Genomic DNA, 15,122 nt, shown 5'->3' with positions numbered 1-15,122 from the left:
AGAAGCCAACTGGGAGAAATTTCTATTTCATCCTGTGAAAGAAAAATTAAGGAAATACGGAAGTGGTAATCTATTTAGAATATTTATCATTTGACATCACAGGCCTATTAAGGGTAATATGAAGTGATTTCTAAAATCGATTTGCCTTGTAACTTCAAAATAAAGAAAGCCCATAACTCAATGACAGCAGTTGGTAGAGGTCAACTCTTCTATTCAAACCAAAGATCCTATGGTGAGTGGAAAGTCTCCCAGACCTGGTCCATCAGGAAGGGACAAAAGATTCAGTTTCTTGAGATGGCGGGGGGGGGGGATGACTTGGCACTGCATCACACTTCAAATCCAATAGGGTTTCTCCCATGCCAACAGAGCACTGTGCGTCAAAGCATACCCTGGTGTCGTAAGCACAGTGAAATGGATGTAAAAACCCTGCTCGGTCTTTCATTTTCCAAACGCCTTATCAACATGCACAACAAAACATTCCTGATCCCCATCACAGGTCACGGGGGAAACCCCCAGATTGGCCGTTGCCACCCCTTCCCCCCACCCCCAGAGGTGCTTGCCCCTCAGCACTGGGCCTTGGAGTTCTCTTCCCAGATCATTGTCCAAGGGGGGTGTAGGGGGGGTGGAATCCACTGAGCAAGAAACGCACAACGTGGGCTAGGACGTCTGTTGCCAAAACAGAAATGGATTAAAAATACCGATCCTATAGTCCCTCCACCCTCTCCCAGAGCACAAAAACAAAACCAAACAGCCCCTCCGCCAATTTGCCCCACCATTACGAAGGTGGCACAACCTCTGATCAGATGTGCTTCCCAATCATCCTTTGGGCGAGGGAGCACCTGGGGCGAGTCTCCGCCGCCCCCCCTCCCACCCCTCTCCTCGTCTCTCACTCGGGTCGGGGCCAGGCCCCGGCACTGACAGGAGGGGCTGGCCGGACGACGGACCGGCGGGGGAAGGAGACATTATCGCCGAACCGCGCTCACACCGCGGGGGGAAGCAACGCAGGACCTGAGCTAACACGGCTCGGGCTGCGGCCGAGGCCTCGGAGCCGACGAGCAGGCAGGCAGGACCCGGCAGCAGGGGAGGCGGGAGAAGCAGCCGGGCCTAGGCCGCACCAGGCCGCGGAGTGGCCATACGCGGCTTCCCGGCCGAGGCTGCGAGCCAAGCCTCAGCGAGCGACGTTATCATTACCTGGACGGGTTCCTGCAGCACCGTCATCCTTGAGGCTCAGGCCCACTTTCTGCAGTGCCTCAGGCCCCCCCCGTAGCGGCTCCGGCCCGGCCAGCCCCGGCTCATTTAAACTCACCAGCGACCGTTACCGGGGGATGGGGGAGGCCGAGCGATTGCCGAGTACCTCCGAGCGGGACACGGAAATGCCCGAAGTGGAGAGATCCGCGCGGGAGCCAGACGGAAAAGCCCGAAGGAGGCCGGAAATGCCCGAGGCCGATCGGCGGAGGAGGGGACCGTTGCCGGAAATTACCGAGAATGCCCGGATATTACCGACTCCGATCCAGAGCGCAGTTTTCTCCTCTCGGCCACGCCTTCACTCACGCACGCCACGCCCAGTCGGCCCCCCGAGGTTGGGCCACGCCCAATCGGCGACCCTGGGCGTGGCTTGCTGAAGCGGGCCGGGTGCGTTACGTGCCCCGACTACGGTCTCCGCTCGCCGCTCCCGCTCTCCGGATCAATTGGTGTGTGGTAGATTAAGCAGGAGGGTAAAGCACGAGAGTTTGGGGCTGACTTTAATCAAGAAGTGTTTTTTTGAGTTTAGTTCGTTCCTCATTCCAGAAGTACCTATATAGCACGGCTCAAAGAGAAATAGGAAATTTGGAAGGATTGCCGCCCGTCAAAGACTTGGTTTGGACCAGGGCTGTCCACACCGAAGACGTCACTACGATGTTACGTGATGCCCGTGATGAGTGACGTCAAAATTAAGAGGAGAGGGAACTAAATTGGGATTAAGATGAGGAAAGTTTCAGGGAAGGGAAAAGGGAGACAAACTGGATTCTGAAGGATGGGTAGAATTAGAAGAAAAGACTGGTAAGGGAAGGGACGCAGAAGTGAGATCAGTCCGGTTAGAGTTAAGGCATTAGCTGGAAATAATTACTTAGGTGACCAGATGATGGAAAATCTCAGAAGGCTGGCAGAATTTTTTTTTCCTGATAAGGAAAAATTTCCTGATAATTTTTTTTTTTTCCTGTGGCATATTGGGAAATCCAGAGGCTTGATTCTAAATTTTACCTCTGGCACTAAGTTTTAAGTCCCGAGGCAAGTCACATCTCTGAACATCTATTTCCTTAGTCTGAAAAAAAAAATGACTAAAAGAATTAAATGCATGGATGTATGTTGGTGTGTCTAACACACATAAGAGGCTCTCTCAGATTTCCTTCCCATTCCCCTTACCCACCCCCACCCCGCCGAAATGTGTGAGCCAGGGAACTATTACAATTTTGGGGTTTTTTGGTAGATGATGAAAACACGTTTAGAAAGTTAATTGTCCAATCAAGACATCTCAGTTGCTAGGTGAGGAACTCATGGTATATCCTGTTATGTAGGAATTTCCCTTTCTGGGTCTCTCGTTTTATGCAGATGAAATCAGGTTAAAATGGATTACTTCCCTTAGGTGATGTTGAACGAAGGGTTGGCTTGTTTTTGTTTTTGCTTTGTTTTGCTTTGTTTTGTTTTGCTTTTGTTTTGTTTTTGTTGTGTTTTGCTTTTTTTTTTTTTTTTAATACTAGCTAAGAGAGCTATATCTTTCACCACCAGCCATCTCTATTAACTGCTTCTGTATTCTGGGCCCTGTAAAGGGTAAGTGCCAAGGTGATTTTCTGCCCTGTGCCTTATTTTTTTTTTTTTAGCAAGATTATGAGTCTTCTAAATTGTCCAACTCGGTAGTCATTAGCTGTTTAACATTCAGTTAAGTCAAGAGAATTAAAAATGATTTTTTTGTCTTGTGTTGTTTTGGTGGGCAGCAAAGCAAAGTTTATTGAGCAATAGTGCAAAGCTCCCAAAGAGGGAGGGGACCTGAGAGGGTTGCCCTAAAAATGAAATTTTTCAGGTGCCCTTGCCACATTCCAAGGATCCAGTAGACATTTGTGGCTAGTGAGTCCCATACTGGGTAGCATAGATACAGAATATTACTGTTATTGGCTTGACTGGGGCTGGAGATCCAAAATGGCTTTGCCCACATGTTTGGGGCCTTGGTGCAAGCTGTTGGCTAAGCCCCTCATTTCTCTAATGTATCTCCACCTGACTTCTGCCTCACTGTTGGCCTCTCATCAGTCAGTAATCTAGCCCCATTCCTGGCTTTGTGGCTGGCAACTGAGAAGGTAAAAAAGGAAGCTGTGAGGCCCCCTAAGACCTAGGTCTGTAAGTCAAACCCCACCACTTCTCATTGATTAAAGCAAGACACCGGCCAACATGGATTCAAGGGAAGGAGAAATAGACTCCACCTCTAGAAGGGAGGAGTAGCAAAGTGACACTGCAGAAGGCTTGTGCCACCTGAGGAATTGATTGCTGGACCTCTTTGGAAACAATCTACCAGATATGAGATGAGAGAAGCTAGAAGCTAGTAGTAGTGATGGAAAGAAAGAGATGGATAAGAGAGATCACCCTTAAAATTTGATGCTTTGAACTGAACACAGAACTCTACATTTATTCTAATTAATGAAGGGAATGTTGAGACTGTTGCTTTATCTGGATGACTTCTATTAAAGTAGACTAAAAATTAAGTTGTATTTGCATTTTAAACTGTCACATGACATTGTTCATGCTAAGCTTGTGGTCATTTTACACACACAGCTCTTTGTCACACAACATGCTGCTAACCCAAGTCTTATGCAATGAATTCTTGTAAACTTGAATGTAGGAACTTACAATACAGCATACATAATGATGATATTTTTTGTTTGAAAATGTGTATCATTTTCAGCATTTAAAGAGTCCATGATGCTTGGCATTCTGATGCTGAAGCTTAGAATTTGCTTAGAGTACCCCTGTTTTTTCTCCCCCCAAAAGGCATCTCTTTTCTAACTGTTCTTCACTGGTCTAATACATCTGTTGTGGTTTTCTGCTTATCCATAGCAAGGCCACATTGTTTGAAGTTGTGCTTTGATGGAATCTTTTAAAGCATTTTTCTTCCTTCTGTGTTCCTGATTGACCTACTTAAACTTGACATCCAGCAACCACTTGAGCATCCTGCTGTCATTCATTATCCACATATGTTTAGCTGGTGAGCAGATCTGGGTTACAATAAGCATTATTTCAAACATGGTGAATTTCCTCTTTTCCTTTAGCCTGCCTCTTGGTCTGTTTCATGTTCAATCAGATTCGGAGGCCGGCTTTCAGGGAACTATTGAAGAACGAGACTTGGCATTATTGCCAAGATGCAGGTCCTACTAAGGCATAGCCCCCAGCAAGTTTTCTCTTCTGAAATCCTTCAGTCCCTTTTGTCTGTACCCTTCCTTTGTCCCTGTTGCTGCTGCTTCTCTTATCCTCCTTCTATTACTTGACCTTGCGGCTTTTACTCCCATGTTTCCTCCTCCCTCTTGGTCAAATTATCCCCTTCCTTTGGCATCTCTGATCACACAGTCTTGTGGTTTTCCTCATACTGCTCTATTTTTTATCAGTTTCCTTTGTACCCCCCTAACATTAGAATGCTTCAGGGGCCTATTCTAGGCCTTCTTTTCACCCTGTGCTTTCTCCCTTTGAAAACCCATCCATCCTCTTGGTCTCCACTATCATCTAAAATTGTTCCAGGGGGGTGTGAGTGGCTCAGTCGGTTAAGCATCCAACTCTTGATTTCACCTCAGGTCATGATCTCAGGGTTGTGAGATCCAGTCCTGCACTGGGCTCTGAACTGGACTTGAAGCCTGCTTAAGATTCTCTCTCTCTTTCTCCCTCAGCTCCTATTCCATCTCCCTTTCTCTCTCTCTCTCAAAAAAATAAAATAAAATAATAATAAATAAAATAAAATAAATCAAACCTCCCAAAATGTAAAATTGTTCCAAAATCTCTATCTCTAGCCAGACTGCTTCTTAGAACTCCAGACCTGAATGCCTAGCTATCAACTGGATATCTCACAGATGCTTGTTCAGAATGGCATCCTCAGCCCTCATACTTGAAGTATTTCCTACCCCAGTTTATGGTACTGCCACGCACCCTCTTCATTGCCCAAACCTGAAACCAACCACTCTCTCTTTGACCCTAATATCTATTTGCAAAAGCCCTACTAATTTTACCCTGGATATACCTTTCATGTCTCTTCCTGTCCTAGACTTACATACCTTAAAACCAAGTCTGATTATGTCCCTCCCAAACCTTCCTACCCAACTCAAGATTTCCCATTGCTCTCAGGGTATCACTCAAACCTGTTCACTTCTCTCTCTCTCTGTCTCTCTCTCTCTCTCTCTTTTTTTTTTTTTTTTTTTTTTAGAGAGGATGAGTGAACATACAGGAGGTAGGAGCAGAGGAAGGAGAGAGAATCTTAAGCAAGCTACAATCTAGCACGGAGCCCCACGCCAGTGAAAGTATAACCCGAGCTGAAATCAAGAGACGCTTAACTGAGTGAGCCACCAGGCGCCCCTAACTTCTCTTATAGGGCCCTCCAAGGTCTAGTCCCTGCCTCCTTATCCAGCCTTGTCTCACCTCCCTGTTAGACTCTACATTCCCAAGAAGGGACCAGAATATGTTACTTTGGCATGAGGATTATTTTGATCTGAAAGCAACTGGAAGCAGCAAACACAGAAAGAGCTCTTTGCTTTTCCACTATCAGCCTGATAGCAGGACATAAATTTCCCTCTGTGATGGTGCTTTCTCTTCTTTCTCCTGTACCAGGAGGAAGAAAACAACCATTATCACTAGAGACAAGGAGTTGACACTGATTTGGGTCTGCACAAACAGACCTTACTGAAATAACCGTTACCTTCCATTAGTTTCCCTAGATGTTTACCTTTCCACAGCTTACCACCCCAGAAGCCCAAACCTTTTCCCCACTCTGTTTTGCCACTTCTCCACAAATTTATTGCTGTTTGCTAAAATGGTAGGTAAGCCCCAAATTCTAACCACTTTTTGTTGTTAAAATTTTGTTAATCTGTCTTTTGTCAGTGTAATTTGCAAGGCCCATGATATAAACCTAAGAGAGTAGAGGGCAGGTCACACGAGGCATATAGCAAGAAAATGGCCATCTGCAAGCCAGGAAGACAATAATCACCAGAAACCAAATTTCTAGCATCTTGATCATGGACTTCTACCTTCCAACTGTGAGAAAATACATTTCTGTTGTTTAATACATCCAGTCTGGGGTAATTTTGTTTTAGCTTCCTGAGCAGACTAATAAAATCAAGATTATTTATGTGGTATTCTTCCTAAGGGAAGATAGAAGATATCTTATATATAGATATCTTATATTTCTCTATATTGTTCTTTGAAGATTTTTTCTTTTTTCATGATAGACATAGAGAGAGAGAGAGGCAGAGACACAGGCAGAGGTAGAAGCAGGCTGACATGGGAGCGTGACGTGGGACTTGATCCCAGGTCTCCAGGATCAGGCCCTGGGCTGAAGGCGGCACTAAACTGCTGAGCCACCCGGGGCTGCCCCCATATTTAGTATATTCTTTAAAAATATTGACTGATTAAAGTGGAAACCTTTACACATATTACTTCTTCCTGAAATACTTAATCTTACTTACTTATTCTTTAGCTAAGTTCAACTCATCCTTCAGGCCTCAGCCTTGGTATTATGTCCTCAGAATATTCCCTGTCCCCTAACCAAAATTGTTAGCTCCACCCAGGATTCTCTCACATCTTTGTTTTCTTTTCCTTCATAGTATGTATGGTAATTTTAATTGTATTTGTTTATAATATAAATTCCATGAAGGCAGGGACTTTGGCTTACCCTGATGTCCCCATTATCTGGAATTGTGTCCTATACAAATATAAAGTTATTAAAATATTATATCTGATGATTAAAAGAAATGACCACTCAGTATTATTTCTTATTGGTCATAACTTGACACTCTTTTGACTCTCTCTTTCTGGACTCAGAGAACATGCTGGTTTTGTACATAAGTCCCTAACAGATTTCATATCAAAGCAGTCTGAAGTGTTGACGCTAATCAGAAATACATCCTGGTTGAGGTAAACTCTGAGATGGGCTACGTGGTCTATGGCAGGGAGGGGTAGGGAGACTTGAAAAGCACAGGGAAGAAGAGAAACTGTAAACAAATTATCTTGCCTGGAGTGGAGCCTGTGTATGCTTGGTTGAAATGGCGATGTACCAGACAGTTGATAAGCTTTGGGTTCCAAACTGATGACTTTAGGTTGATAAAATAGACCTAGGGAGCTGCTGGTGGTGATTGAGCAGGGGGAGTGACTTCATAAGAACGGAATTTGAGAAAGATTATGCTAACAGCTGAGGATTATGTGAATTGGTGGAGAGAGAGAGAGAGAGAGAGAGAGAGAGAGAGAGAGAGAGAGGAGTGAGTAGGAGCCAGGAGTGCAGCAAAGAGGCTGCTAAGGGAGCAACTCTAAATTTCCATTATTCCTGGAGCCTAGCTGGTTGTGATATGGGATCGTTGAGCCCAATGGTCAAGACAGAATTCTTGAGACTTTTTATGGTGCAAAAAGGTGTTTTACTATGGCACAGGGACGGGACCTATGTGCAGAAAGAGCTGCATCGTGATTGTGAGGAGTGACTGATCATGTAGGGTTTTCTATCCTATGGCAATGAAGATGATGCTAGGGCTCCAGGAAATTGAGTCTACAGGTTCCTGAAGGTCTATTATTAAGATTGTCTTTTTCTTAAAATCATGAAGACACTTAAAAACTATAGTGGAGTTTCATGTTCTACATGACTGTGATCTTTATCAACTGACCATTTCTTTTTCCCCTGCCTTTGTTCTTAGGCAGTCACTACTGCCCGAGGAATGTTATATATATATATATATATCCCACTTTGGGATGGGGGGTTGCAGTGTGTCAGCTTGTGTTTTGCCCTCACCTTGCCCTCTCATCAGTTGAGTCTGAAAAAAAGGTGCAAAATGAAAATCTTTCCAAGTTTCTCATTTACAGTGAGAGATATTCTCCAATTCCTTCTCTTTTGGGCATTCAGATTCCAACCAGAGGCTGCTTATTGAATGCAGACAGACCAAAAGAGTCAATTGAATGATCTTGTAGGCTATTACCTCCTTTTCCTCAGAAAGGACCTATATGCCTGGCTGCTAGATAAGAAATATTACTATGTGGAGAGGACATTCACCAAATAGTAGGTTCTCTGCTATTTCTCTCCCTTTTAGGTTCTAGGCAAACTTTCATTTTTCTCTGAATAAATTGCACAGCAATGAGTTAAATACAAACTTGGTTATGTTCCCAATTCTTGGGATGCCTGGGTGACTCAGTCGGTTAAGCATCTGCCTTCAGCTCAGGTCATAGTCTTGGGGTTCTGTGATTGAGCCCCATGTGGGGGCTCTCTGCTCAGTGGGGGGGCCTGCTTCTTCCTCTCCTCCCTGCTTGTGCTCTCTGTTGCTATCTTGGTCTCTCTCTCTCTCAAATAAATAAATAAAATCTTAAAAAAAAGAGATTTTTCAGGTAGAACTAAATGCATTCTATTTTAGAATACCTTATAAAACTTTTGTGAGTGTACTTATCATTACATTAAAATTGTTTATATACCTGTGTCCTCCATACCAGATAGGAAGCTCCTTGGATGGCCTTTATTAATTTTAGTAAAAGTATGTGCATACTGTAGGTATAATAAATATTAGTTGAATGGATGAATCAATGAATGAATGAGAGTAATCTGGATAAAGGAGCAGGGTGAGTCACAGAACTTTGGTATGATAAGTACAGCAGAGGGACGCCTGAGTGGCTCAGTCTGTTAAGTCTCTACCTTCAGCTCAGGTCCGTATCCCAGGGTTCTGGGATGGAGCCTTGTATCAGGTTCCCTGCTCAGCGAAGAATCTGGTTGTCCCTCTCCCTCTGCTCCTTCCCCCTTGCTTCTTTCTCTCTCTCACTTGTACTGTCTCTCTCTTGAGTAAATAAATAAAATCTTAAGGAAAAAAAAAAAGTATAGCAGAGAAGGCCCAGAGACAAGAGCACTAGATCTAGCCACAGAGAAGTCACTGGTGGAGTGCTAGGAAGGAAGTCAGATTTGAGAAGTAAAAGAAGAAGTTGGTGGAAATGGAAACCAAGAAAAGAGAATCATTTTTAGCATTAAAAGCATGTCCTCAAATGCTGAAAAAAAGTGCTTGCTAAGGGGTTAAGTCTCTTTTTCCTTAGTGAGAGCCACCCGTGGTGTGGGTGACAGGGCCAGCTGTCATTGATGCTTTCTTATTTCCTTGCCCCCTTGGGGTCCAGGACTCTCCATGAGGGAATCCCATCAGCTCCACCAGCTCCTATTATTGCCTTAGAGTGGCATCTTGGGTTCTAGTCTCAGGTCTGCCATGACTCATAGTGTGTGACCTTGGGCAAGTCACCCCCTTCTGTCTGTGCCTCTAAAGTCCCTTGCAGCTGACAGGATGTCTGGTGGAATGCAGTTCGGATGACTGGTGAGGATTCTGACTTGCTCTCTGTTGCTTTTCAACTATAAATCACTTTGCCAGACACCAGCTGTCCTGCCCTCTGCTTTAGATTCTTAGGCGGACTCCAACCCACCTGTTTTTGGGGCCCTCCCAATGTCTTCTTCCCACGGTTCAGTTCACAGATACATCACTAGGCTGCACTGCCTTGATCACAGCACAGAAATGAGCTTCAACCATTTAGACAGACTACTGAGTGATTGCACCAAACGTGTAGCATTCTCTACCTATGTTAAATAGCTGAGGAAATGAAGTTGGATGGGATGATTTAAAGTGCTCTGAGGACCTGTGCTATCATGGCCCATAAATTTTTGTTTTAAACCCTCCATTCCTTCTTGGCCTTTACCTTTGCTGCTCTGAGTTTTCAGGGTCACTAAGACTTCAGGTTTTCATTGCTTTTTTCCTTCTTCCTTGGTCATAAAGAGTCTTAGCTACAGGGGATTGGGTTAATCATTCTCCTTGAGTTATATAGCCTTCTTTCATCACTAGTCCATATAAGGCCCCTTGTTTAATTAGTTATTTATTCCTTTTTTATCTCATTGCTCCATCCCATCCAAACAATAGTCATAATAAGCAACCCTCAGAAATTTTTAATGTGTATTTTTTGTTTGTATGTGTTCTTGAATAATGGGTAATGCTTCTAGTATGTGGGTACTTAATACAATTTAATAATGTCTTATTCTCTCAGTATAGCCAAAATGTTATTTCAACATGTAAACAATATAATAATTATTGATGAGATAATATATTACATTTTTGTACTAAGTTTTCAAAACCTTTCATTGTGTATTTTATCTCAATTTGGATGCTAAATTTTCATCACAAATACTTGATCTGTATTTAGATTTTATAATTGCATGGTTGAAAAAGTAGATTTACTACCTAAGTTGTTCCAAGCATACTTTAAAATTTTCCAGTAACTGAACCAAGTACCAAAAAAATCATTTTCCTTTAATATTTGCACCCAAATAGTCAAAATTGCTCTATTTTAAAGGAACTATATCAGTATCAAAATTATGTCTAAGTCAAATAAATTCACTAACTCTTGTGTCAACTCAGTATTACTAACGTGAAATTCGAGGAGCTACTGCAAAAATTGAAAAGCAACTCTAAATTCATTAATATCAACAAAACATTTAAACTGTTCTTGTCATTTTTGCAGCCAGTTTATATAATGCTGTTGATTAAAATCTGCATATTTGTGTTAGAGAAATGTGTATTAATTTGTATTGTGAGAGGCTTCAATTTTAGCATAAGTTCCTGTACCTACATTGCTAAGTTGCAAATAAGTGTTTTCTTGGAGCTTCAGTTTTAGCTCATTCATGTGCAGTATGCTATCAGTGAGATTATGTGCAGGTATTTTAAATTTATAGAAATGTATTTGTGGTTTGTATTTTATTCAGCTTCTTACTCATCACTATCTTCTTCTGGGTGTATATCTAATCTTTTCCTTCTAACTGGTATGTACTCTTTCATGGCATTGTTTCAGTACTGGAGACTCACACTGTTTCCACCTCCTGCCACCACATGGCATGCTGCGGCAGAGAATCACCTTCCTCATGTCTTTTCTGAACTTGAGCGAGATTTCTTTTAGATGTATACTCAGCTTGATTGCCCATCTAAACCACAAAGCACTTCTACTTCTATCTCCCATATTTCTTAGCTTTTCTATTTATTTGCATTTCTTTCTTTCCTTCTTTTTTAAAGATTTTATTAATTTATTTGACAGAGAGAAAGAGAGAGACAGCACAAGCAGGGGGAGCAGCAGAGGCAGAGAGAGAGAATCAGGTTCCCTGCTGAGCAGGGAACTCAATGTGGGTCTCAATCCCAGGACCCTGGGATCATGACCTGAGCCTAAAACAGATGCTTAGCCAACTAAGCCACCAGGCATCCCGCGATATTCTTTCTTTTGCCTTTCAATACCCTAATATGTTTCCCAACTGTGTCCATCATGCTACTTTTCAAATCTGTTATAATTATTCTATTTTAATTATTAATTTTTTATACCTAGCATATTGCTTGTTTTATGAAAGTTTTTTTTTCTTATTTCAATGATTATACTTTTCATATCTGAAATTTCTGTTTGGTTCTTCTTTATGTCTTCTTGTTCTGTATCATATTGGTCATATTTCCTTTTATCTCTTTTAGCATGTTTACTAAGTTCCTTTTAAAATCTTGGCCTGTTATCATTTTTCTACTTAAAGTGCCATCTTTAATCAAGTGGGCTGTGTCCTTTTGGATTAGGTGCTCCTCATCTGTCTTGTTATTTTGCCTAAAGGCACATCGGTTGCTGATCCAACAGTGCATGCCAGCACCACTGAGCTCAAGGGGTAAGGGTTGGAGGTGAATGAGCCCTAGTACTGAGAATAGTTCTACCACCCGCCAGAACGAAGCAGCCTTGGTAGGGGGAGATACATTTAGATTGAAATTTACCTGCCCTGAGAGTTTAGGGAACTCTCAGGGCAGGTAAGAGAGAAGAGAGAACACAATTGTCCAAAGTTCAGTTGTCCCCTACCTGTTCTTTACTAGCTCTTCACAAGCATGGTGCATCTTCAGTGCCCTGATGTTACCCTAGCCATCACAGGTTTGAGTCACACAGTTGATGGGGCATTGCTGTATGTTTGAAGCCAGTAGTGGAGGAAAAGAGACCCTAGAGCTCCTTTTTTTTTTTTTTTTTGGTCATTCCACAGCCTGCCTGGCCACATCTCTCCCCAAACCAAAGCCACCCCTCTAACACACACATGCACAGACACACATGCATACCCACCCACACATACACACCCCAGTTCTAAACAGGGATCCCCTTCATCCAAGGGATTTCTCACAGTGAGAAATTTATCTTTATTTCTTGTATTTTCTCTATATAATTCTTCCACTGTTGATCTTGGGAGAGGGAGCAGAAGCCACACTATTTCAATCAGGACCCAGGCTTGGGTATTTTGATTACTTGCTCTGTCCTGGACACGGTGTTAACACCATATTAACTCATATAATCCTCGTGACCAATCTATAAAGTTGTATTAGCGGCCCCATATTACAGATAGGAAAACTGAGACATAAAGAAGTTAACTTGTGGGATAACTGGGTGGTTCAGTTGTTTAAGTTGCAGACTCGATTTCATCTCAGGTCAAGATCTCAGGGTCATGAGATGGAGGCTCTGAGCTCAGTGAGGAGTCTGCTTGAGATTCTTTCCCTCTGCACCACCCAAACCCAGCTCACATTGCATGCATACTCATGCTCTTTTTCTCTCTCAAATCAATAAAATCTTTTTAAAAAAATTTTTTTAAAGATTTTATTTATTTATTCATAGAGACAGAGAGAGAGAGAGAGGCAGAGACACAGACAGAGGGAGAAGCAGGCTCTATGCAGGGGAGTTGTGATGTGATCTCTAGGATCACACCCTGGGCTGCAGGCAGCGCTAAACCGCTGCGCAACTGGGGCTGCCCAAATCAATAAAATCTTAAAAAAGAAAAAAGTTAACGAGTTTGCCTAATCCCCTGAGTCCAGACTCTAACCTGGGCAGTCCAGCTCCTGAGTGGGCTTTCCTACCCCTGCCTTGCAGCAGAGCCCAATTTACCCAGTGCCCTCTATGGGGACAGATTAGTGTTGGCCAGGGCATTGCTCCATGATGTCTAGCTTATGAGATGTTGGCCAGAAGAGAGGAGGGAGGGTGACAAGGACAAGGCATTAAGAGCCAGGCCTCCTGTCAGCAGCATTTGATCCCAGGCAGGAGACTCTGATGGATCTCTTTCAGGACAGGACACAGGGCATGTGTGGTTAGAGAGGAAGGGGGAAGAACAAGTGAGTGTATGTAAGCTCAGCCCAGTTGAGGGCTGATGTCAGTTCTCTAAGCTAAGTGTCTGTCTCCGAGTTTGACATGGGGTGTAAATGGGTTGGTGTGAAATTCTGTCCGGAGTTTTCCATCTACCAAGTTTGAAGTCCTTCCAGTGGGAGCATCTGAATGGGCATTAGAGGCCTCTCAGGGGCACTTGGCAGGCTGCCAATACCTACTTCTAATTTGCCTCTACAGTCTCTGCTTTCTTTCTCTTTCTTTCCTTTGCTCTACTTGGTCAGCATGTATTGGAGGGGGAAGCTATGCTGTAGGCCTGGTGCAGGATACTCTAGACAGACAAGAAGGGAAAAGCCAGTGACCATGAAGTAGAATGAGGGCCGCAAAAGTGACACCTCTGGCTCCAGTTACTGAGCTCTTCTGAACTGTGGGCATCATGAGTTGTGGTAATAATAACAAGGCCAGGGGCGGGTATCTTGACGCTTGATGCATAGCTCTTTCTGGAAAACCACACTCTCCTCCAGTTGCTTCTGAAGTGCCAGACACTCTTTTAGCTGGTGTTGCTTAAAGAGCATCAGAAACTGATTTGAGGAGTGTCTCCTCCCACGCTGGGGCGCCTGTGGCCTAAAGTTTCAGGCAGGCTGGCTCCTCATCTGAGTGTGGCTGACAGGCAGGCTGCTTGGCCCCAGGGACCTGCAACATGCTTTCTGAGCCACAAATATGTCACACCATGGGTACCAGTGGCCGCCCTCCTCCAACCCCCATTTCTCTCCACCTCTTCCTCATTCCTAAACCCACACCTCATAATCCCAGTAGCCACTGCCACCTTACCTGTGCTGCTCCTCCCCCACAGGCCCTCTCTCCTGGAGTTCCTTCCAAGAAGTCTGAGAAACCCAGACACACGTCTAGCTTCATCTAGGAAAACAAATGAACAGCTGTGAGTGTTTCCATTGTGCCAGGGGTGGCTTGTGGTGCTTTGCTCATGTTGTTTCATACAGATCTCACAACAACTTGAGAAGGAAATGTTTACTGCTGAAGGTCCTTAGGGTACTGGACCGGAGATTAGGAAATGGCAAATCTAGCATTCAGCCCTATGTTCGTCTATCTCTAAGGCCCTCATCCTTTCATGTCTACAGTTGCTCAGCTAGCCTCATTCAGTCTTCCCAGCTCTCTAACCTCATAGCTCTGTCCCCAAGCAGACTGAATATTTTGCTCCTCATTACAAAAAGAAAGAAAAAGGAAAAAAGAAAAAGATAAATGAAATGAAAGGAAACCCCTGACTTTCTGTCTTTTGAGGATCAACTTCTTACTAGAATGGTTAGAATAACTTGTTTCTTGACTGGAAAGGATATATGAAAGCATCTCATTCAGTGGTTATTTTTACTCTTAAACCATGGAATCATTTCTTTGACAATGATCGTGGGACCCCCATGTAGAAAACACACAGGAGTGGTGCTGATTGAAATGGCAGGGGGAGCTCCAAACCTGGCCTCTCTGCATCCCTTACAGCCGGAAGCAATTTAAGGGAGGCTTGGGTCTTGGGTGTCTGTTTGAAACTGTTTGAAAGCTCCTGATTATCTCTCATTTTAGAGATAAGCAAGCTCAGGCCCAGAGAAGGGGAGTGGCTGGCAAAGTCAGGTCTAGTGCCTGGATCTTCCAGCTTCTGGCTTGCAGCTTTTCCACCAAACTCCACAGCACACCTAGTCTGGGAAGAGGTTGCAGTGGGAGGAGAGAAGGGGAGAGGCTGGGCTTCTCTT

General features: G+C 43.7%; 2 protein-coding genes across 15 annotated transcripts in view; one reads left to right on the top strand and one right to left on the bottom strand.

The window, feature by feature from the left end:
- CDC27 (cell division cycle 27) overlaps positions 1 to 1,378 on the bottom strand; it is a 70,450-nt gene extending 69,072 nt beyond the window's left edge. For 4 of the 13 annotated variants that reach the window (XR_012009196.1, XM_072781264.1, XM_072781272.1 and 1 more), the window contains exon 1: positions 1,192 to 1,377. Coding sequence is in view for 9 of the 13 variants with exons in the window: in XM_072781264.1 (XP_072637365.1) it covers positions 1,192 to 1,218 (27 nt within the window). In the remaining 4 variants the exon portion in view is untranslated. Of the gene's footprint in view, positions 1 to 1,191 lie in introns of all 13 variants that reach the window. The other 9 variants (XM_072781267.1, XM_072781268.1, XM_072781266.1 and 6 more) reach the window with 6 other exon arrangements.
- A 161-nt stretch (positions 1,379 to 1,539) lies between these two features.
- MYL4 (myosin light chain 4) overlaps positions 1,540 to 15,122 on the top strand; it is a 27,314-nt gene continuing 13,731 nt past the window's right edge. The window contains exon 1 of one of the 2 annotated variants that reach the window (XM_072781278.1): positions 1,540 to 1,691. The gene's annotated coding sequence lies outside the window, so the exon portion shown is untranslated. Of the gene's footprint in view, positions 1,692 to 14,286; positions 14,303 to 15,122 lie in introns of those variants that run through there. The other variant, XM_072781277.1, reaches the window with a different exon arrangement.

Source organism: Canis lupus, chromosome 16 (assembly GCF_048164855.1).
Source record: "Canis lupus baileyi chromosome 16, mCanLup2.hap1, whole genome shotgun sequence".
Classification (NCBI taxonomy): domain Eukaryota; kingdom Metazoa; phylum Chordata; class Mammalia; order Carnivora; family Canidae; genus Canis; species Canis lupus.
The sequence above is the reverse complement of the archived record's forward strand: the minus strand, read 5'-3'. Positions and strand labels throughout refer to the sequence as shown.